Below are 23,864 nucleotides of genomic sequence, written 5' to 3'. Positions count from 1 at the left end.
TGTCCCTGCCAACACTGCTGGCTTGTGAATCAAGGTCATCCACAGCCTGAGCGGTGAGGAGACAGGTAGGTTAGGACCAAAGGGATGAAGCTGCTGGTCCCAGCCTTCACCTGCCCAAGGGGAACAGAATTGAGCAGGAAAAGTACAGTGGATGTGACAGCTCCCACTCCATCCTCCTGTTTGATCTTCCTTTCTTTCCTGAGATGACAAGTGGTGTCAGAGTGAAGGAGCACTGCTCACAAGCTGGGGGCTCCCAGGCCACCTCTGCTGAAAGCTTTTCTGGGGAGGGAGGCCAGGAGGACAAAAATAAATGCTCCTTGTTCAGGGGAACTGAGAGCAGGTCCCCATGTCGCTCCTGCTTCGGAACAGCAGAAAATGTTCTGAGAGTTCCTGTCAGTTCTGCTGCATTTTGAAGTTGTCTCACCCCTGAAAGCCTCCAAAGCGAAGTGACACTTGTCATTGGACCAACACTGCTCCCTCCTGAAACCTCCAAAAACACTAATCTGGGTAAAGGCAAATGCAAAAGAAAATTCTGTACTGTAAGTGACCTAGAAAAGGAGATTTTTTATTTTTTTTTTGTTCAGCTCCAGTTGCAATAACAGCACATTGAAAGCTGTGAAATGCTCGGGCGTGACAGTAATAGGAGTCATGTAAGTCGTGGTTCGCAGACTGCGGCAGCAGCTCTTCCCTGCTGCTGGAGAGAGAACAGGCAGGACAACCTCAGCTGCTTCCCAGACCCCAGGAGGAGCTGGCAGAGCTGCCAATTAGCAAAAGCATCTTTTGCACTTGTAAACTGAACGAGTTGGGTAGAAGGGAGCTGGGAAGCAGGGGATGCCCAGCGCTGTGATATCATTCCTAACAACACTTCTGAGGTGCTGATGCCTGAGTGGAGACAAACACAGCAGCCCTTCAGAAGTGCTGGTGGAGAGGGGATTATCTTTTTATAGCTACCTGGAAAAAATCAAAACAATTTTGTCCCACAAACATGATATTCCTGGGAACACTGTGATGGAATCCACCTCCCTGTTGCTTCAGACTGGATTTTAGGAAGCATTTATTTACACAGAGGGTGGTCGAACGGTGGAAGAGACTTCCCAGAGAGATGGCCAATGTCCCAAGCCTGTCAGAGTTTGAGAAGGATTTGGAAAACACCATTAGGAACCTTTGGACTGCTCTGAATTGGTCAGGCAGGTGGAGTTGATAATTAAGTCCCTTTTAACTGAAAATTCTGTTCTATTCTATTCTATTCTATTCTATTCTATTTCTATTCTATTCTATTCATTTCTATTCTGTTCTATTCTATTCTATTCTATTCTATTTCATTCTTTTCTATTCTACTTCTGTTCTATTCCATTCTATTCTATTCTATTCTGTTCTATTCTATTCCATCCTGTTCCATTCCATTCCAGTGCCACTTCTGAGATTCCTCACCCAAATCCTGCCCTAATATTGGACACAGGGAGCTCCCTCCTCTCTCCTTGTGTTGCTCCATGTGCAGCAGCTCTGGAGACACATTTTTCTTGAAGCTGCCTGGATTTTAGGCATTTACATCGCAGAGTTCTGCCTTCCTCATCACTCCAAGTAACTTAAACGGTCCTTGGAATGCACTTAAAATGTCGAGAAACTCTCCAGCACTGTTTTGACCAATACATGGAATACCAGGACTGGAAAGGATCAGTCTGAATGCAATTCCCAACAGCAGTGAAACTTTACTGCACCTTCAATTTGTGTGTGGAAAATTGAAGGTAAAGATACCCCAGCTGACAGCCACAAAACCTGCAACAGCCCTTTGCCCAGGCCCCAGACCCAGATTATGGGTGAAAAAATCACATGGATATCGATAATCCCTGGGATAATCCTGTGCAGTGTCCTTGAAGCTGTCAGGAGCCTTGCTGAGGTTTAAAGGATGCTCAGCATTCCTTAAGATTTGACACATGAGCTCTGTGCATCATTAAATAAATAATAACCACAGCTGAAAATGAATAGCATTCTGGATCCCAGCTCCTCTGGGCTCCTCCCAATGCAGGCCACAGTTAACTTTTACTCAGAGCCACCAGCAGAGCCATGAGAGAGGGCAGAGGAGCTGAGTTGCGGCTCTGCTCTGCTCCTCCTGGGTAACTGTGAATAAATAATTCCCTCAGTTTCTCCTTCCCCACCTGCAAATGACACAGTTCAGGTTCTGGGGACAGCTCATCACTCCTCAGTGCAATTATGACCCTTTCCATTTCTGTCCCCTTGGCTGGATGGTGGTAGATTGGATCCATCACCCAAAAATGAGAGAGACTGATGTGGTTACTGATGTGCTTCCCACCCATTTTGCTGCCTGCATTTCCATCCACAGCAGCAAGAAAGGATCTCCTCAAACCTGGGAAGACAGAGGTTCATGCTGGGTCAGACTTCAGGCCACCACCATAAATCCCAGAATGGTTTGGGTTGGAAGTGACCTGAAATATCACAGAATTCCACCCCCTGCCATGGACAGGGACAACTTTTACTATCCCAGGTTGCTCCAAGCCACATCCAACCTGGCCTTGGACACTTCCAGGGATGGAGCAGCCACAGCTTCTCTGTGCCAGAGCCTCACCACCCTCACCCTGCCATGCACCAGGCTCTGGCAGAGGGTGACTTTATTCCCTCAGAGACAAGCAGCAAATCCCCTCCTGACATCCCACCAGCATTCCACTTGTCCATTAAACCCCCTGGAGATGCAGCTCTGGCCTGAAGCAGAAGGGAGCTCTGGGAGATGAACACACATCTTCCAACTGGTCAGCGCTGTAATTGAATTAAAGGATTTGCAAAGCCCTGGGAAGAGCCTTGACAAGTCTGGAAATTGTTCTGTTCCATGAAATTGGGCTGTCTGACCTCACTGCATCAGTTATTTTTCTGACTGAGGGTTAAAGTGCATCCAAATAAGTCTGATGGTCAGGGCACAAAGGATTTGTCCTCTCTGGGAGGAGAGTTTCGCTGATTGCCTTTCAGGAGAGCCACTGGGAGAAGCTGCCAAGCTGGATATTCCATGGATTTCCTAATCCTCCCTGCCATGGGGCTGAGAGGCCATGGAGAGCTCAGGTGGGAGGCACAGGTTGGTGTTTTATGTCCTCACAGCCCTGAGTCTCCTCACTCCACCTCGTGAAGACTAAAATTCACGTGGTGACAATCCCTGCTGCCCACACAAAACAAAAAAACCACAATGGGATCTCCTCTGGGTGACCAGTCTGACCATCAAGCTCACCTTTAGACAACCAGTTCTCAGTGATAAATAGGAATAATTACTTTTGCTCACTAAAAGGAGCTCTGCACTCCTGGATTTCCTGACATTTAGAGGAGCTGTCTGATGTTATTTAGCACAGCAGGCTCAAGGAAAACTGAGGCACAAAGCTTACACTGATTTGCCCAGACACACAGAAAGTTCATCATTAGACAAGGGCTGCATCCCAGGCACTGTGGCCTCTTTTTGCTGCAGTTTTAGCAGAACATTTCATCTTCTAGTGAGGTGCATGAGCAGTCAGGTGAAAATGAGCACAAGTCCTTTAAAAACAGGGGCAAACTTTCCCCATCCTTATTCACAGTGTGGCAGTTCTTGGACCTTTTCTACCACATCCATCAGCCCTATCTTGTCCAATTTCCTTCCTCTCCACCACCTCGGAGCAATGCCATGGACTCCTAAACCTTCCCCCTGACCATTCCCCATGGGATTCCAGCATGAGAGCAAGGGGTCTGGGAATGGAATGGACAAAATAGATTAAATTAGATATTAGGGAGAAATTCTTCCCTGTGAGGGTGGTGAGGCCCTGGCAGAGGTTGGTCAGAGAAGTTGTGGTTTCCTCTGGATCCCTGGAAGTGTTCAAGGAGAGGTTGGACAGGGCTTGGAGCAACCTGGGATAGTGGAAGGTGTCCCTGCCCATGGCAGGGTGTGGGAATGAGATGATCTTGAAGGTCTCTTTCAACTCAAACCATTCTCTGATTCTATGATGAAATTTTCAAAATATAAATTCATTTTGGTTGTGGTGGGTATTGCAGAGTTTCTGGCCTGCAGTTCATGGATTCATTAAAAAATGAGGCATTTTTAAGAAGTCTTAACTTGCCTAAGCCTTGCAAGGAAGCTGAACAAAGAAGCCTCATGGGGAAACTTTTTCCTCTGCTCCTAACAAAGATACGTAAAGTAACCTGCTTGAACATCTACTCAGTGCTGATGGTCTGGGCTTTGTCCAACCCTGGCCCTGAGGCACTTGTGGTCAGAACACACCTCCCTCAAATCATACACAAACTGCTCTGGGGCCTTCATCTCCCAGCAAAGCCAATATTCCAGGGGATACAGACCTGATAAGATCTGCAGGTTTAGAGACAGAACCATTTGGGAAGTGGTGCTCTGTATCCAGACAGACTTTCTTGTGCTCATAAAGGGAGAATAAAATCAATCCAACGATGAACTACATGGAGATAAAGCAACTTCACTCTGAATTTCACACACAGAGGGTGCAGAGTGTTCAGAGTCTCCTCCATGCACCTGAGCCTGCCTTGAAGCTGCTTCAAAGCTGCACCCTGTTGGCTCTTGAGTCCCTGGAGTTAGAGCACACCAAAAGCAGGCAGCAGATTTCCCCAGCCTGCCTTTTTTCCCCACACTTTAAAGCCTGGGGCTGTGATCCAAAGCTCTCCAGCAGCTCAGAGAGATGCCTCGATTGGTTAGCACAGCCTCAGCCTGGAGTCCTCTCATGCAACATGGGAAGGAAACTGGATTCCCATCTCGAGCCACCAAAATCCCTCAGCAGCCTGGCATGTCCATGGCAGATAACTCCAGGAGAGCTGGCAGGGATGCAGGGCAGACAAGCCAGACACAGAATCATGGAGTTGTTGGTTGGAAATGATCCTCGAGCCCAATTCTTGACCCAGCAATGCTGTGCTCACTGCTAAACCTCATCCCCAAGTGCCACATCTATGCATCTTTTAAATCCCTCCAGGGATGGTGACTCAACCACCTCCATGGGCTGCCTGTTCCAGGGCTTGAGCACTCTTTCCATGAAGTGATTTTCCCTAATATCCGATCTAAACCTCCCCTGGTGTGACTAGAGGCTGTTTCCTCTTGTTCTGTCCCTTATTACCCCTGAGAAGAGACAGACCTTGACCTGGCTGCACCCTCCCTTCAGGGAGCTGAGAGCTAGAAAGTTCCCCCTGAGCCTCCTTTTCTCCAGGCTGAGCTCCCCCAGCTCCCTCAGCCTCTCCTGGTGCTTTTTGTTTTTTTTTTTCCTGAATACACAGCACAAAAATGTGAACACAGAAACCATCCTGAAGCCCATGAGGCTCCAGCTTTCACTCTCAGCACTGAGCCAAAGTTGGGAATTGTCACTGAACCCAAAGCCCCTTCCCAGTGGGAGTCTCCTCCAGGTGTCAGTGTCTGGCTTCTGCCAGCTCTGCAGAGGGAATTCATTTATTCCATCCATATTCCTTTTGCTAGGGAAGCAAGGGAGCATTTGATTCAGATCCTCTGAATCCTCTGTCCTCTCCCCCTTCTCCCTTCTGTCAAAAGCCACTAACCCATGAATCCAGACTTGTATTCTGCTGTCCAGCTTCTCCTGCATCCTGTGCTGTGAGAGGCACTGGAGAATAAACCAGCACCTGCTTTCCCAGTCCCATGGACAATTCTGAGTGCTGGGAAGCAGCTCAGCAAAGGGGAAAGGAGTGAAATTCCTCTCCCAAACAGGGATGGACACAGCCCTGTGCTCTGCTGTTTGATGCTGACAGAATTTACCACCTCTTTCCTGCAACACCTGGAATCCAGATAACAATTCCCAGGAAAAGGTGTCCCAAAAATAAGGAAGAGATCCCCCTGGAAGCTGTTCTTTGTGCTCCCAGCAGCTCCAGAAGCCAGGCTGAGCAGGGATAAATCCTCAGGCTCTGGAGGGGTGGCTGAATCTCACTGCACTGCCCTGTTTTGTCTGCTCTCATCCAGGGCTAAAAAAAGGCTCCTGGGACCATAATTCCATCTGCCTGGGTGCACATTGCGAGTGCAGTCAGACAGGCTGAATTAAGGGATACTTTTAACTGGGTTTAACACAGGGGAACTAATGGGAATATTCAGATTAACCTCCCTGCATGCCCCTGTGTTGCCAGGCTGTGCAAGCACAATCCTTTCTTCCCTCTCTGACATCCCCTCAGCACATCCACAGGAGCAGTTGGGAGAGGCAGGATTTGAAGATGTGGGGGATAGAAGTGATCAAGGGCAGTGATTAGGGAACAGGGGGACTGGCAAACACCAGTATGGGATCACATGAAGGGCAGTGTTGCTCCTCCACAGCTGGAGTATTGCAGTAAAAATATATATAATATATAATTCTTATGTGCTTAATATATAATATGACATTAATGGGTCCAAGGGGGAGAGCAGTGCACTGATTTCTCACAGGAATTTGGGGTTGTAACAGACCAAGAGGTTGAGGGAGGTGATTCTGTCCCTCTGCTCTGCTCTTGGAGGACTTTTCCTGGACTGTGCCCACCTCTGGGGCCTCAAACATCATCCAACATCAGAAGGATGTGGAACTGCTGGAGAGAGTCCAGAGAAGGCCACAAAGATGATTGGGGATGGAGCACCTCTGTTCTGGAGCCAGGCTGGGAGAGCTGAGGGTGTTCAGTATGGAAAAAAGGCTTCAAGGAGACCTTAGAGCCTCTCCTAGTGCCTAAAGGGGCTCCAAAAGAGCAGGTGAGGGGCTTTGGACAAGGAATGGAGTCACAGGACAAGGGGGAATAACTTGAAGCTGAAGAAGGGTCGATTTAGATTAAAGAATAAATTCTTCCCTTTGAGGGTGGTGAGGTCCTGGCATAGATTTCCCAGAGAAGCTGTGGCTGCCCCATCCCTGGAAATGTCCAAGGCCAGGTTGGATGGGGCTTGGAGCAACCTGGGGTAGTGGAAGATAATAAATGATCTCCAAGGTCCCTTCCAACCCCAACCATTCTGAGGTTCTCTGAAGTGTCTGTCTGGTGGAACTCATTTGTCTCTGTCAGCACAGACAGGCTGCTGCTGCCTCCTCTCCAGCTCTGACAGGGTCATTAATGCTCTGGGTGACAGACAGGGGGGAAGAGGAGCTGTTTCTTGGCTTTGGGAAGCTTTTCTTCAAAAGACAGGCGCTGAGAGATGGATTAACTGACGTGATGAGCAAAACGATTCTGTGGGATGTTAGAGATGAGACAAACTCCCGTGTGACACATTTTTGGTGGAACAAAAGGAGCTGCTTGTGCCCTCCAGAGGGAATCAGGTAGAGACCAGCAAGGCTGAGATCACAAAAAAGCCCCAAAAAGCACAGGGAAGAAAACTTCATGCCTTTCTCTTTCAACAAGTGGGGTGAAGCCCATGGAGCTCACACTATCCTGCTCCTTGTGCTGCCTTGTAAGGACTTTCCTGTAATCCTGCAGGACATGCAGTCAGGAATTCACACAGCTTTGGATTGTGCAGATTATTCACTGGATATCCCACCCCAAACCCAGGAATTTCAGCTGCACTTCAAGGCTCACAGGACAGCTGAACCATAAACATCAAAGAATAAAATTACCCTATGAAAAAATTATACAAGCAATTCCTCCTTACAGGATATTTTGAGGGCTCCTCTGAGTTGTTCCAGACAGAGCAAACAAACAAAAACACGCCCAAAAAACTTATTCTGTCACTGCAGAACTCTCCCTGTGGTTTGGGGCTCCGTGTGACCACCTCCAGGGCCAACACACACCCTACCCCTCAAGCAGTCCCTGTCTGAAAAAAATCCCATGGGCAGGACTGTCCTCAGCCTCTGGGAGCTGTATTTTAGGATAGAACAAGTTTCCAAGTGATTTCACCTCACCCCAGAGCTGAGGCAGTGTTTGTTTTGTTCTCCATGCCTCACCTTGCTCGCACAGGTCACCTTCCTAAACAGCCAGGTTTGCATTTCCAAAGTCAGCTAGGTGAAAGGCTTTAATTGCTGGAGCAGATGATCTTTCCCAAGGGAAGCTGAGGGTGTCCTTGAATTAAAACCGCAGATTCCCGAGGCGCTTTTCTCTTCCAAGAGCAAAAAAGCTTTTATGCAAATATTTTGGAAGGTTTGGAAAGGCCTCTTAAGATCAGTTATTGTAATGCTTGGTTATTATAATGCTTAGTTATTATAATGATCCTCCTGGAGACAGAGCAGCAGAGAGGAGCTGCTTGATGGAGCCAGGAATTCCCTGTGGGATGAGAGTTCCCCTGGCAATTCAGACCTGCTAGATCCTCCCTTTTGTGTTTCTGGGGTTGGATTTCACACCTGCATGGCCTGATTTTCTCTCCTGCACCAGGGGCTAAAATACAAGCCCTCAGCTGGCTTGGTCCCTGCTGTCACCAAGGAGGGGACAATCAGTGCTCACCTGTGGCTCAGACAGGCAGCCTGATCCCTGTCAGACACTTCATGGGATCACAGGATGGTTTGGGATGGAAGAGACCTTAAAGATTATCTCATTCCAAACCCCTGACATGGGAACAGACACCTTCCACTATCCCAGGTTGCTCCAATCCCTGTCCAGCCTGGCCTTGAACAACTCTAGGGATGAGACATCCACAACTTTTCTGAGCATCCAAGTCTCCAGGGTTCCAACACCACCCTCACAGTAAATAATTTCTGCCTAGTATCCAATCTAATCTACTTTATTTCACTTTTAAGCCATTCTCCCTTGTCACTCCATGCCCTTGTCATGCATCCCACACTTTGTGGTTTTTCTGTCCCTTTTCATCTCACACCACTCCTCCTCCTGTACCTGATCCCACACTCAAAGAATACCCAAACACAGCTTTGATGATCTGAACAGAGACTCATCAGCCCCATGGGGCAGCAGGACTGCTCTGTAACACTAAATAGCTCCACATCTTCCCCTGCAGCCACCAAATCATGGAATTGTTAAGGCTGGAAAAGATCCTCGAGCCCAACTCTTCACCCAGCACTGCTGTGTTTATCACTAAACCTCATCCCAAGCGCCACATCCACACATTTTTTGAGCACTCCCAGGAGTTGTGACTCCACCACTTCCCTGGGCAGCCTGTCCCAAAGCCTGGCCACCTTCCCAGTGAAGAAATTTTTCCTCATATCCAATCTAAACCTCTGCTGGTGCAACTTGAGGCTGTTTCCTCTTGTCCTGACACTTGTCACCTGGGAGAAGAGATTCACCCCAACCTCAGTACAACCTCTTTTCAGGGAGTTGTAAAGAGACACGAAGTGATTCTGTCACCACTAACAACAAACCTCAGCTCTGTCTCGCTGTTCCCATTGCCACATGAAATCTCTGTTGTGCACGAGGGCAATGCAGGTCAGAAATACAATTTTGGTGAGGCACAAGAGCATGAACACACATCCATGGCTGTATTTATCAATTCCTCTCCTGTCCCAGCAGAAGAATGAGGGAGCAGGAGACAAGATCCTGCCTGGGCTTTCACTTCATCAGGGCTAAGCAGCTAATAATGACTCTGGATGAATTCCCTTGGAGGAGAGCCAGAAAATCCCAAATCATTCTCTGATTTCAACTTTCAATTTACCCAGCCCGTGCTAAGCTCATTAATCTCACTCGCAGCACCCAACACAACAGAAATTAGTCCCTGATCTTCTCCCCTCTTGTTTCATGACATGAGGAGTTGGGGGCAAGGGGAAGAGAAAAGAGAGGGAGAAGTGCCACCCACAAATCTCACAGTCACTCAGAGGGGTTGGGATTAATAAATCAAAAATCCATTGTTAATAGTACAAGCTTAAATATCCATCTAAATGCAAATGAATGAACACTCAGGGGTTTTTACTCCTTTTTTTTTTTTTTCAAGTGCTCTGTTTGACAGCTCCATCTTTGAGGAAGCACATGGTCACTTGATAATTGTCTGGTCTAATTGTAATTTTACAGTCCAACCCTTCACGGCCCATGGATTTTAAGTGGCCTTTAAGGGGTTTTGGCATGCTCTGGATGGGATTGGAAGCTCAGGTGGCTGCAGGAACAGGCAGGAGCTCTCATGGGAGGATTGCTCCAGGTTTCCTGCCTCTGTACCTATTCAGTCACAGGATTCAAGGGGTTAAATCTGGAGGGTCACTGGAATTGTGTGGGATTTGGGTCACCAAGATCTCAGGTGGGTGACTGTGAGGGAGGGAAGGTTCCACCTGTCCATCCAGCCTTGGAGCAGGAGCAAGGAGAGCAGGAAAAGAGGAACCTTACAGTGTCTTCTGAGCAGACAACACCACAACAGGCTTGGGCTGCACAGGGAATACAGCAGGGTGGAGAACAGGCAGGGAAATGAAGCTGTAAATCCATTAAATTGGTCGGAACTGGGAAACAGGATTTCACAGAATCGTAGAACAGTCTAGCTTGGAAAGGAACTTCAAGAACATTTAGTTCCAACCCCCCTGCCATGGACAAGGACATTTTCCACCAGACCAGGTTACTCAAAGCCCCATCCAACCTGTCCTTGAGCACTTCCAGGGGTGTTGCATCTTTAGTTTCACCCATTTGCACAACCACCTAATGAGACTGACCAGTGGGAAAATCTCCAATTTAAAGGGAGAGGTGGCAGGAAGGGGAAGATGGGAGCAAAGAGGGGAACCACACAAGTGTGGCTGAACCATAGTTTCCTGGCACAGAGTCATAATCTCTACCAGGCAACAGGTCTAGGGTGCAGCCTAAAAATCCTTGCCCCAAGCAGGGAACAATTACTCCAAACTGTGATGCAAAACCCTTGACAGCTCCAGAGAGCTGTTCAAGTTCGAGCAGTCAGGACTGGGGGAGCAGGGTTTGCATAATTTGCTTTTCATTAGACTTTCCCAGGAGGCAGCAGTGGTAGCAAACCAGCTTTAAAATGTCGTGCAAATCCGCTTTTAAAATATTTCACAAACAGCTTGGCAGCTCCCCTTGCCAGAGCTCGAAGATTTGGAACAACCCCCAGCAAAAATCTGCTGACATCCGCATTTGGGACTTTTCAGCTGCTTGGGATTGTAAATGTTGGTTGCAAGCACTTGCAGGCATGCAGACACACCCCCAAAACACGGGGAAAGTGGAGGCTTAGCAGCAACACTTGCACAACCAACCTGCTGGGGGTTTGGAATTCATCCGTGGAAACTGAACCACGGCGCTGGCATCAAGAAATTTCCTGCTCAGCTCTTAGCTCCCATTGTTTGATTCCCATGAGGATGCAGGGGTGAAAAACTGAAAGCATTTCCAACGTCTTGGACTCCCAGAGGGACAACAGGCAACCCAAGAAGCTGCTGAGCATTGGGAGGAAGAGTGTGGAGCAGCCAGAGCTCCCGGGACAGGGAGGGAGCTGGTTTAGGGGATGACATTCCTGCCCAGGGGATGAGATGGAATGAGATGATCTTTAGGATTTCTTCCAACCCAAACCATTCTCTAGGATGAGGCAGAGCTGAGGATGCTGAACTGGGCACTGCTTTGCCTCCAGTTCAGAAATGGCATCCAAACCTCTCCATCCATGCTCAGCACTGGGCAAACCTTCATCTGTCTCTAACCAGGCACTTCCCAGTGCCAGCTCTGACAGATTCGTGTATCCACCCTGAATGGCATCAGTGTCCCTCAGATCACAGCCACAGCCAAACTGGGTTTTGCTCTTTTCATGCTCAGACTGCAGCTAATTAAATCCAGGTCTGAGCATGGCAGGGAAACATCTCCATCCTCCTGGACACAACCCTCTGTCTGCTTTTGGAAAGCCAAACGCAATGGGATGGAGTGCAGAGCAAAAAGGGCAATGGTTCCAACTCCTGCCTTTACTTGCCAAAAATTGGGTTGTTGTACAAGTGCTTTAATTCCATTCCAGCATGGGAGAGAAAACAGATTTAGCAGAGCAGGCCAGCTCCTGACCCTGCCCAGCAATCCAACCCTCCGTGCTGACCCACACACTCAGTTTGCTCCCTGGCACAGAGAAATATAATAAAATCCCCTTTCATTAATTTCTTGAAGGCTCACCTGCATCTCAACCATCTTCTAATGCTACAACAATTTTCACTACCAGCCAGAGGAACCAGTTCTGCCCTGGGCCACAGCAGGAGTGTGATTCCACAAGCAGGGAGACCCTCTGGGTTCTTCAGCTTTGCTTTGGATCCACTCAGAAGTGCCAAATTAATCCCAGACCAACAAGAATGAGAGGCTGAGTGTAAATATGTTGTCTGCCTCTGCATGCATATGCTACTTAATGGTGCATAAAAGGACAAGAATGGAATCATTTTTCAGATGCTGCAGCTAATAATAATAAATAATAATAAATGCAGGGTTACGTGCCAAATGTCTGAGATCTCAAGGAGAGGAACTGACTGCAAGCAGAAGAGGAGCCAGATAGGTGCTCAAACTGAGACGCAAAAGTCAGTGAAGTAAAACCACCATTAAATCAAACACTTTGTATCCTTGTCAAGTCCACTCAGGATTTAAGATCTCACTTTCAGAGTGGTTTTTTTTTTTCCTTTCTAAGATGCACATTCTCTGACAACGACTCGCCATGTGGGATTTATGGTCCTAATTCGTGGTAACTTGGGATTTTTTTTTTTCCCCTGCTGTCCACAACCACATCACTCAAACCCTCCTGAACAACACCAGTCATTGCTGGAATTCTGGAAAAAATCATTTTTCTAAATCACAGCAGCACAATGTGAAGTTCACATCACCTGAACTTCACCTCCACAGGCCATATTTGCAACTGATTTTGCTCTACTCTCCCTTAAGTGCACGATTTGAGGTGAGCACTGCAGAGAGCCAAGCACTGCTTTGTTGAGCTCACTCTGAATAATTCCACATTCCTGGGTCCTAATTCATGTATCCTTTATGTGGAAAAATCCAAAATTACACTAAAGGACAGCTCAGTAAGAAGCAGTGAAGAAAGAAAGAAGTGTGAAGGGAGAAGCACTCCCCACCAGGGTGAAGAAAATTCTGAGTAAGATCTGACACATCACTGCAAAAACTGTGATGATTTCACCCAAAAAAAGCCCCAAATGGACCCATGAGAGTAAAGGGAAACCCACAGAACTCACCCATCATTTTCATCCCACAGGATGCAGGTCTGGTTGGTGGTTCCCTGCCAGGAGAAGAGAAAGGGAAAATAGAAACAAATCAGTGTCACGTTGTTTATGGAGTGTCTGGACTAGAATGAAAAATGTGGGACCTTTAATACCCCTTCCCCTGCTCTAGGGATGGTGTGTCTGAGTTCCACCAGATGAGCTGTCATGGATCTCAGCCCTTGGAATGGCTTCTTTGAGCCTGAGATTGAAAAACAAGAATAAAATGCGCCTTGGTTTGTTCTGCATCACGAGCACTGCAGAGGGATTTGACTCTGCCTCTCTCCTGACTCAACCTACAGATATTCCTCCTTATCCCTCCTCTCACACAGAATCCTTTTGCTGCTCCCTTCTGGAAAGTGGATCAAATACAGCTTTTTTGGGATGTGGTGCTCAGGAGAAGCAGAGCCCGGCAGGAGGGGGTCAGGTGTGTTTGAAGCCCCCTGGAAGAGGTTTGCCACTGACTCCAGCTGTCTGGGACAGCTTTGGAAAATCCCTCCAGGAGAGTCCAAAGACACAACAGATCTAATATTCATGTGGTGGAGCCTCAGGGGGGCATCTCATTTCCATGGGTATGGAAATGTCCATCCCATAAATCTGCTCAGGGTTGAGCAGAGGAACCTGGAGGGAATTTTTGACTGCCTTGGAAAGTGCTGAGAACAACAGCAACATTCCAGAATCAATGGAAACAACCTTTCCCCCTGTCTTTCCCTCCTTGAGGAAGACCATTGTTACATCAGGTCATTTTAATGAGTGCACAGTTATTCCCACAGTGATGATGCCCACAATGAAATGGTGTGAACTGGGGACAAGCATGGCTGTGTTCCCTGTTCCAGCAGTGCTGCTGCTCTGGAAATGCAGCGTGATTTTGGGAATATTGAAGGGTTCTGCACTAACAAAAAGGTGTCAGGAGCCCACCCAATGTGGCAGGACATTCTCCCCTCCCCTCTTTCCTTCTGCTTCATGGCAGAAGATAGATAACTCCAGTGGGGTCAACAGCCTGGCAGTGTTTATCTCTTAGTGCCCAAAAGTCTAAGACCTCTAACCTTGAATTCATATTTTGGTATGGAGAGAGGATGGGAAAGGAGAAACAAAAAAAAGTGCATATGTGACCAAAAAGTCATACTTTTACACTATAAAAGACACACAAAAGTAGAAGCTTTTTTACATGGACACTGGAGAGTGAGAAAGTCTCTCTCCAGAGTCTGGACACAACTCTGTGGTAACTTCCTAAGGACTGAGGGAGGATTCTGATGCATTCCAGCACCCCAAATTGGAGTTTGGTAAGATCATTGGTTTCCTAAATTGTATTTTTCTTTGCTAGCAATAATAATAATAGGTACCTTTTGCGTGCTGCATTTTTAGCTATTCATAGTTTTTTCCTATTTTGGGTAGTATATAACTTGTTTAGCTCCTTGTTCTGTTATCTCTTGTGTCTAATAAACAATAACATATTTTATATTAGACCTAAATTGGCCATTATTAAAGAACTTGCTAACGAGACTGGGTTTAGGGGTGCTGGTCACCCCAAATAGTTTAACTGCCAGTTGCCAAAAGGCTTAGGCGACCAACAAAAATCTATCAACCCTCTGTTTCCATTCAAACACCCATCAAAACCACCTCCTTCCTTGCACCAACACATTCCTGCCCTGCAGGAGCAGCACGCAGCCTTGGGATGGGGCAGGAAGTGCCCAGGAACCACTTACGTTGTACAGGTGGGAGAATTCGATTTCCAGAGGGGTGAGGAGAGACCGAGGGAATGGCTTCACGGTCACAGAGATGACTTTGGAGTTCAGGATGGTGCTGTTCCTGGGGAGAAGAGGGGAAAGAGAGGCTTTGAAGAGGGTTTTGTGGGGTGGGGAATCCTATTGCAATTATCACTGGTTGTTTAGAGTACACAGTGCAGAAGGGTTTGACCCCATTACTTTGAAATACCCCAAAAATACCCTTGCTGCTGATGGAACTCATCCTCTGTCCTCTGAGTTCCCCTCACAGCCAATCCACACCAATCCCACCAGGAATCAAACCATTTTATTAACCTTATCAATCCCTAAAGCAATTAAACATATAATCTGTATCTATCCCAGAAATAAAATAGTCACGGACTCATTTTCTGCCCCAGCCATGAGGAAGCAGCTCATTTGGACTATGGTGATCCTTGTGGGTCCCTTCCAAATCAGAATATTCCATGATTTCATGTTCTTTCCCAAAAAAATCTCATTTTCTCTCTGCAAGGCTGATTTGACTTGCGCTGCAGTGAGGCTGAGGTGTGGTTGCCTATCCATGAACCTGTCTGGAGGCACTGGTGTGTATCTTCATTCCCTGAAGACCAAAAGCAAATGAAAAAAGGCCAAATCTTTCATGTAGATGTCTAAAAATGTCTGTGCCCAGGCAAATATTGTAATAAATCTGTCAGCCCTGGGAGATTTGGCTCTTGGGAGGGGCAATAAGTGAGGAGATATCTCCCATTCCTGGATAGCCAAACTCTTTGTAGGCAATTCCCTGGACAATGAACATGTAAATATACAGAGTTTCCTCATTTTCCTTCAGTTTATTGGTGTTTAAATAAGCAAAATGTCCCCCACAACCAGCAGCTGAAAATGCTGCCATGAAGGAACTGGTAGTGGAGTGGAAGCCCAGATCAGGCAAATCCTTCCTTATCCAAATCGTCACCAAAACTACAGGTACTGCTAAAATCTTTCATTTTTCTCTCTGGGCCTTTATCTTCCTTTTTACAAAAGAATTTGATGGGAACCATTTGCACTTTCTTAACAGCTGCTAAAAAAATGGTTTAAAGAAAAAAAAAAAGAAGGAAAAAAATATTTTGAATTGTCCATGGATGTGTAAGTGGATGCTCACAAAGCCACTGTTCCACCAACACTAGAGGGAACAACAACATTGATTTACCAGAGTGAAGAAAAAGGAATTTAAAATATATTTTTTCCTTTAAAAAAACAGAGAAAAATAAAAAAAAAATAAAGTGACAAAGCCCAGCTATCACCCTACAAAGGAAAAGTGAAGGAGTAAATCAATGGGAGTAGGCAGCTGTAAGAAGATAAAAATGGGATCTGTTGAAAGGTAACCACCAGTGCATGTCTTCATTAGAGGCTGTGTCTGTAAGGGTCATTTCTTGGGTCAGTGCTGCTGAATATTTGCATGAGCAGCGTGGATGACACCGAAAACTCCTTGTGGGGGCTGAGGAGCAGGAGAGGATCGATGCAGCAAACAAAACCAGAAAGAGCATTTGATTTTTCAGCGTGGCAAGGCTTTAGAACACAGGAGTCACTGGGTGCAGACTGTGAAGGGTGATCAGTGCCAAGAAGCCACAGCTCAACCAGAAGTTGAAGGAGGGTTATAAAAAACAGAGAGCAACTTTTTACATGTGCAGACAATGATAGTACGAGTGGGAATGGTTTTAAGCTAGGAGAGGTTTGGATTAAATGCTGGGAAGAAATTCTTTGCACAAAGGGTGGTGAGACCTTGGCAGAGGTTTCCCAGAGTAGCTGTGGCTGCCCCACCCCTGAAAATATTCAAGGGCAGGTTGGACAAGGCTTGGAGCAACCTGGGACAGCAGAAAATGTCTCTGCCTATAGCAGGGGGTTGGAATGAGATGATTTTTAAAATCCCTTCCATTGAGATGCATCAAAAAACTTCTGTCTGTACCCTCCTTGTCTGGATTCCACTGTGCTGTTGTGTTCAGTTTCACTTTGAGAAGGGGAAACAGCAAAGGGAGTTCAAAACAGGCAAAAAATCAATCCAGGTGCCAGAAAACCAGACAAAAAGGACAAAAAGTTCTCTGTTGGAAGGCTTGTCTTGACAGTTCCTTGCATGCAGGAGGCTTTTCAGTCACCCACCCAAAGGCCCAGTGCCTGGAAGTGAAAGTCAGACAAATTCAGCCTTAAAAAGAGAGTCAGACTCCTGGCAGAGAAGGTAATTAAGCATCTGAGCAGCTTGTCGGGGGTGGCGAAGGACTCAGCATCACAGGGAATCTTTCAGGAGGAAGATGAGTTGTTTTTCCTAAAATCACGTGGCAGCAGAGCTTCTGGGAAGGAAACAAAACACGTGGAGATCTGGCTTGAGCAGGAGGAGCTCACAGAGCTCCTGTGTGGCCACCAAGGGAGTGCAAAGAGCTGTGGACACAGCGCTGGGGACATGGGGACAACCAGGCTGGTGGCTCTGTGACTGCTGTCCTGTCCTCTGCAGCAGAGTCCAGCTGGGACCAAGTGCCTCTTTCACCTCCCTGGCCTGGAAAATCAGGTTTTGTGTGTGTCTCATCCTAAAATCAGGTTTTGTGTGTATCTCATCCCAGTTGTCACAGCTGCCAAGACCCGCTGGGCTCTCTGGATCCAAGGGGACAGAGTAATGTGTGACTCAGAGATGGAATTGCTGCTTGGGGGAGGTAAATTGGGACAATTAGGAACAGCTCAGCTGGTGCTGTTTGTTGAGTTAAATCTACTTTTTTTTCCCCTCCTTTTTGGAAAAATCACTCTGCATTGAATCAGAGTGGCCCAATCCAGGTTGTGGATCCACATTGCTTATACATATCCAGGAATAGCTGCTCTCCTCGGTGGTCAGAAATATTTTTTACTCATGGGCAGCTACATAGTTATTGAACAACATTCTCCTTTTTAATGCTGTGTCCATTTGCACAGCGCTGAAGTAAGAGGTACTTTACTGCTGCTGCTGCTTTTCATTTCTCTACTTTTTTTTCCTTTGACTCTCCACAGGTGATTCAAGGCTCGAGATTTTTTTAGAGAGGGACTGTCCTTTAATTAAGGAACATCTTAAATCAGCTCTCTCGTGGGAATGCTTTTTGGAAGGCTGTGGCTGCCGCAGCTGCTGGTTATCAGAGCTCATTCCCTGCTTGGCCAGAGGAAGCTGAAATACCGCTGGATCATTTGAGCCAATGATGTTTATTGCCCTTCTGATCTAATTCCCACTGCTGTAATGGAAGATATTACAGAATACAGTTGGCTGACTTGCTAATTCCTCTCTGCACTCACTCGGAGCTCTTCTGCCATTGCCAGTGCTAAATCTGGAGGTATTTAAATGATTATCGGTGAGGAGAGATGCTCTGGTGTTTATGGTAAATGGGCTCACGCTAATCAGTGCAGAACAGATTTAGAAGGTGCCTTAGGATGCTTAATTTACTGCCTCAGTACCAGTCTTGGGAAATAGAAAAAAAAAGAGTGAGAGGAAAAGGGAGAGGAGCGAAGAAAAGGAAAGGGAGTGCTGAACACAAAAGCTTTGGTGCCCGAGGCAGTTTGCAGCGCTGGGAACACGGCAGATATGTGCAGCCAGGCGTGCTCTGCTCCCTTCTCTCCTCCCCGAGCCTCTAATCAGCCCTGCTGCTCTCCAGGGCTCAGTGTGGCTGGCAGCTCGGCGGGATGGGGGCAGCTGAGCATCCCCCATCTGTCAGCCCTGCCAAAATCCCTCGTGACGAGCAGGGCAGGGTGAGGTTCCATTCCTGGAGGCAAAGGGTGGCAGGAAGGGATGAAACAGCAGCACTGAGCCTCCTCCTCTCATGTCTGGGGTGCTGCTGGGTGGGGGAAACCTTCTTGCTCCTCCAGCAGGTGATACACGTTGGCCCCACCTGAACATGGGTGTCAAAATATTCCCACTGCAGGTAAAAATCTGCCTCTTTGCACCCAGTGATCTCTAATTTTTCTGGGAAGACCGAGGCTCTGCAGCCAGAGGGATCATCCTGGAGATTTCCCAGCTGCTCCCCCTCTTACCTCTGCAGGGAGAGGATGTTGCCCACGTTTCGGTACAGCACAGTCCCAACCACGAAGACGGAGGAGTCGTCTGACACTGCAGGACACAGAGGAGAGGGAAGAAGACAACAACACTGAGATATTCGGGGTGGCAGCTGTCCCCATGGGGCACCCAGGGGTGGGATTTGGCTTCTCTGTTGGGGCATGGCCAATGCCAACATCACTCTGGTGGGGTGCAGTGGCTGCTGTCACCACACTGGGTCTCTCTGGTCCCAGAGAGGTCTCAGCACCTTTGGGGTGACCTGGAATCCCAGATTTCTGCCCTCACCGAGGCTCTCCCATTCAGGAACCCCAAAATCCCTCAGACAGCACCACAACGGACAAATCTGCAGGGGGGAAAGGTCTCTTGGAGCCTCCTTGAGGCCTCTGGACCCATCCACAGTGAGCAGGCCATCAGAGAGAAGAGCCACACTGGGGCCAACAAGGGCAGCGGGAAGGGGAGCTGTCCCACTGTGACTGCTCTGACCCCAAAACTCATTTGCTGCCTCTGGGGGTTGCAGCAGATCCAGATGAGCTTCTGAATCATCTGTGTGACCTCTGGGCACATTATTTGACCTCTTCCTCCTCCTCCTTCTCCTCTTATTTTCCTTCCTCCTACTCTGCCACTGCCTTGCAGTGCTCAGCTGCAAAAAGCAAGAACTTCCCCTGATAAACCAGAGCAGAGGCAGCCCTGGGGCTGGATTTTCGTGGGGAGGAAAAGCATGTGGCTGGGTGAAAAGCAGTGCTGAAAAAGCCTGGGAAAGCACCAGGTGGGGCTTCTCTGATGTCTTGAGGTTGAGCTGACAGCTTGTCTGCTCCATCAGTGCAGGACAGGCACAGCTCTGCATGTCCATCTCTCTTATCATCAAATTGGGATATCTGTTGAGCACAAAACCGGGAGAGCCTGACAGACAGGCTTGCAGAGTAATTGTGTCACCCAACTGCATAAATCAGTGTTGGCCCATCGAAATAGACTGTTCACAGTCAGCTCCCAGCAGTGAGGGATTTGGATCTGGTCTCATGAAGCTGCCTGTCTTCATCACTTTTCTCAGCATAGTTATTCCCATTCCCTGCAGCCAGAGAAAAGTGAGGATCAAAACTAATAGAGGTGAATTTCTGCTGGAATCACTGAGTAAACCCTCAAAAACCACACCACCAGCCCAAGATCCTGAACGAAACAGAAGCAGAAGAGCCCTGGGTGGTACTCAGGAAACCATGGAGAGGAGAGCACTGATGGGAAGCTGTTTCCTCAGGGTGGATGTCACCTTTTGTTTGCTCAGTCACTACAGCCTGGGGGCCCTGGAGCAGCTCTGTGTGGGGATACTTCCAACAAAAATCTGGAAAACAGCTCCATGGGGAACTGGAGAGTTTTAGGGCAGCTCTCAGCCTCAGAGCAGGATCAGCTCTGTCTAGGTCTGGTGCCAGCAATTCGTCCAACAAGTGGTTAAAGGTTTCCAAAGGTGAAGGCACCAATGCTCCAGATTCTCCCAGGGAGCTCATGAAGGCACCAAAACACCAACAAAGAAACTGGGATAAAGCTCCCAATGTGTTCCAGCTTCTCCCAGGGAACTCAGGCTCTCTGCAAGGCACAACAAAACCCAAGGAGTGCTTGACATGGTCCTTGCTCTGCCAGTGACTCACTGTTTACCCTGCTCTTGGCCTCAGATTTCCCAATGAAATGATGGCTGATGCCATCCCCAGTGGGGAAGGCCATGACAAAAGGTCCTGGTGAGACAACAAGAGGCCAAAAGTGTTTTGTAGCACCAACTCAGTCTCCAGCCTCTGTACCAAGGTAGGGGGAGACAGCAGCTCTCAAAGCCATGAGAGCCAAAAGTAAATCCCATAATTTCTTAGCAATCAGATGCCTTCTGAATTCCATCTCTGGGGCAAGGAAATTTCACACAATGGCCATAAACCCCCAGATCTATCAAAGCTTGTCCATGAGAAGATTCAGACCCACCAGCTGCTCAGCTACTCACCCTCAGATGGCTCTGTCAGGTCTGGATCCAGTCCTGGGGGGCACCTAGAACATTGTTTGCCTATTTTTGCTGCTTCTTTAGGAAAAGATCAACATCCAGACCCAGGCACTAAACTTGAAGTGAGGAGTTTAGGTGGAGCTCTTGGTCAGGCCATATTTGAAAGCCTTATTTGCACTCATCAGTGCTTTTGATGTCCAAATATTTGCAAGCAAACCCAGCTGGGCTGGAAGGGGATTTGAAGAGCAGGCAAATGGAAGGCACCACTCTTGGAAAATGAAAAAGAGAATTTGTGCTGGAATGCCCTGGCTGGGCTGCCTACCTGAGAGCCCTGAAGACAAGATGCTCTTGGAGACAGTGACCTTGTCCTCCGAGTTCTTGGCCCAGTCCACCATTCCCCTCCAGCCTTTCATGGGGAAGGTGATGTCAGTCGCTGCGTTTGCAGGCAGTTTGTGAATGCCAAGGACTGGAGGGAAGCAAGAAATAAAACCAGTAAGTGAAACCAGCTTCAGAAAATTCCACGTGTGCTCAAGAAAACGTGGGAGGTATCAGTGGGAAATTAGATAGACTGGATCTTCGGAGCCATAGGAATGATTGGGGTAATGTTTATGCATGAAAGACAATAAAACCAGGGGTTATGATTCACTGAAAGGGCCCTGCCTGTACTAAATCTGGCAGAGGAGAAGTCAGTCTGCTCCAGCATCTTATCTCCAGGAGTGGCCAGCAGAAGCTGATAAGAAGTACAAGAAAGAACTAGACGTATCTTGGTTTGTCCTCCCAGCAACCAGCAGGACTTCCTCAGCTCCTGGCTGCATCCAGATCATCAACTTTAACAGCCACCAATGGACCTCTCCTTTGTGCACTTTCCTAATCCCGTCATGAACCCATCTGTACTTTTTGGCTTCTGCAACTTCCTCTGGCAACAAGTTCCACGCTGTGATTGTGCACACAGCATCAATCAAACACTGCCTGCTGCTTGCTCACTGCATCCATTGGCTGCTGGGCTGTTCTTGTGTTCAGAAAATAAAAGAAAGAATCTAATTCTGCCCAGTTTGTCATCTCTTCTCCATTCTGTAGATATCTCTCAGATCTCTTTGTGGATATCTCCTCTTCCTCATGAAATCCCAACTTCTTTGGAGAAAAGCCACCCCATATTTATGCCCATCCACGTCTTCCCCTGGACCTTTTAATGTCCCACCATCTGCTGCCTCCCCTCCTTCCCTCCCCACAGCCTAGGTTTTTCCATATTGTACAGTAATTAACAGCTTCTGGGGGTCTTTCCCTGATGTGGGGAGTGCCAATGAACTCACCCAGATTATCCGTGACTTGGTAGGAATCCCGGAAATCTTTCATGCGAAAGCCGATGACATCAATGAAATCCTCCACAAGCCTGAAGAGCTCCTTGGCGTTTGGCCCTATCTGCAAAGAGAGGGAGATTTTTGGGTGGATCAGATCCTAATGAGCACAGCAGGACCTTCTCTGTGGGCAAAGGTTTCTGCTCTCACACGTGGACTGGAAGCATATGCTGGGTATAATGGAGTGTTATGGAGCTGTGGAAAATGAGGATTGAGAAATTTTAAAAGGAAGCCTAGAAAAAAAGAAAAAGAAAGGGGCAAAAAGAATAATATGACACTCAGATCAATGAAATTTAGGGTGGAGGGCAGGATTTTAAACAAAAGGAAATATTTAATACTCTCTGGAGAAGAAAATAACCTACCTAACTCCTTTCATAAAATCAGAGAAATACAGAATGGTTTGGGTTGGAAAGGACCTTAGAGATCTCGTTTGAGCTCCCTCTATTGAAAGCAGCCCCACCAAAGGACTCCCATGGTCTCATGTTGAATCCCAGGCAGCCTGATTTTCTCCTTCCTGTTTTGTTGTCGGGATTTCACTCTCCAAATAATCAAGGTCTTGCTCCCAGGCTGTCTTGGAGCTTTCCTGCCTCTTATTTCTTCCCTGGTGTTTCCCCATTGACAAAGACATTGGCGGTGGCTCTTCTTTGTCTTTACTTTGCCAGCTCAGCTCAGAGCTGTTAAACAATAACTTTTCCATAAACAGTAACAGATTCCATAAAACATAATCCACTTGAAACAAGCTCTGCTGACTACCTGTCTCTTCCTCACAGCACCGTTGCCTAGAGGGGCTTAGCAAATCCCACGGGAGGCTGCAGAAAAGAAGTTTTCAGCTCCTCTTCTTTTCCTTTTCCACCACTTTCACAGTGTTTTCAGTACCTCACCACAATCCAGACATTCTGAGGTGGCTGAGCAGAGCTGGAGGGACAGCTGGGGACAAGCAGGAAGGGAAGGAGGCAGAAGGAAGGCTGAGCCATGGAGGATGTGGGCAAGGAGCACAGGGGTGGCCATGCATGTCTCTCTCTCTCTGTCTATCCAAGGAATTTTGGTAAGACTAAATCTGTCTCAGGATGAGATTAAAAAGTCCTGCCAGTACAGCAGGTGTGCACAGAAGGAGGAGAACTGAGTGAGGATGCTATTTTTAGCTGCATACTTTTATGTTCCATTACAGATTGAAATCACAAGGTCAAACCGAATCCAGGCTACACTGGAAGTTGTATTTTAGATTTTATCATATAATGGTCGACAAAGGCTCCTCAAAAATCATTGTAACCTTTCTCTGAATACCTTTATGGGTTGTTTTAGTTTTTATTTTCCTTGAACAACATCTCTCTGCCCTGGGGGGCCTCAGGGCATTGGGGTGTGAGGCTGCAATGAGGTTTGGTTTATTTTTAATGAGCACATTGGGAGCCAAAGGCCTTGTTTTTTAAGAACTGGTTGATCTCATGAAATGCAGGGTGTGATTTTGGTCCGGCAGCCTTGAGGGAAAAGCACAGAGACTGCTGAAAATTCTGTTGTCATCCTCTTCACGAAGATTTGCGCATCCTAAAGTCGTGGTGCTGGGCTGTCATCTCAATTCCCACTAAAACACACACCAGGAGAACATTCTCCCCGTGATGCTCCCAATCCACATGTAGGTCATGGACGACGCTGGGCTGTGCCTCTCTGTAGGTGCAAAGAGCAGATTGCACAGGGAAAGCCACCGGGAACCAAGTGCCACACAGAGTGAGCTGTTTTTAAGGGATCAACAGGGTTTCCCTGTTGTCATGA

At 47.5% G+C, this 23,864-nt stretch overlaps 1 protein-coding gene across 10 annotated transcripts in view; it reads right to left on the bottom strand.

Annotated features, from left to right (window-relative positions):
* The window catches only part of ADGRB1 (adhesion G protein-coupled receptor B1), a 276,988-nt gene that overhangs the window by 102,135 nt on the left and 150,989 nt on the right, over positions 1–23,864 (bottom strand). For all 10 annotated transcript variants that reach the window (XM_085053675.1, XM_085053680.1, XM_085053673.1 and 7 more), the window contains 5 exons: positions 22,053–22,161; positions 21,065–21,208; positions 18,749–18,824; positions 14,720–14,822; positions 12,990–13,033 (listed from right to left, as the gene is read on the bottom strand). In XM_085053675.1, the coding sequence (XP_084909801.1) occupies positions 12,990–13,033; positions 14,720–14,822; positions 18,749–18,824; positions 21,065–21,208; positions 22,053–22,161 (476 nt within the window). The remainder of the gene's footprint in view (positions 1–12,989; positions 13,034–14,719; positions 14,823–18,748; positions 18,825–21,064; positions 21,209–22,052; positions 22,162–23,864) is intronic.

This window comes from Lichenostomus cassidix, chromosome 2, assembly GCF_008360975.1.
Source record: "Lichenostomus cassidix isolate B80296 chromosome 2, HeHo_3.0, whole genome shotgun sequence".
NCBI lineage: Eukaryota > Metazoa > Chordata > Aves > Passeriformes > Meliphagidae > Lichenostomus > Lichenostomus cassidix.
Note: the sequence above shows the minus strand (reverse complement) of the source record. Positions and strands in the feature narration are given on the sequence as shown.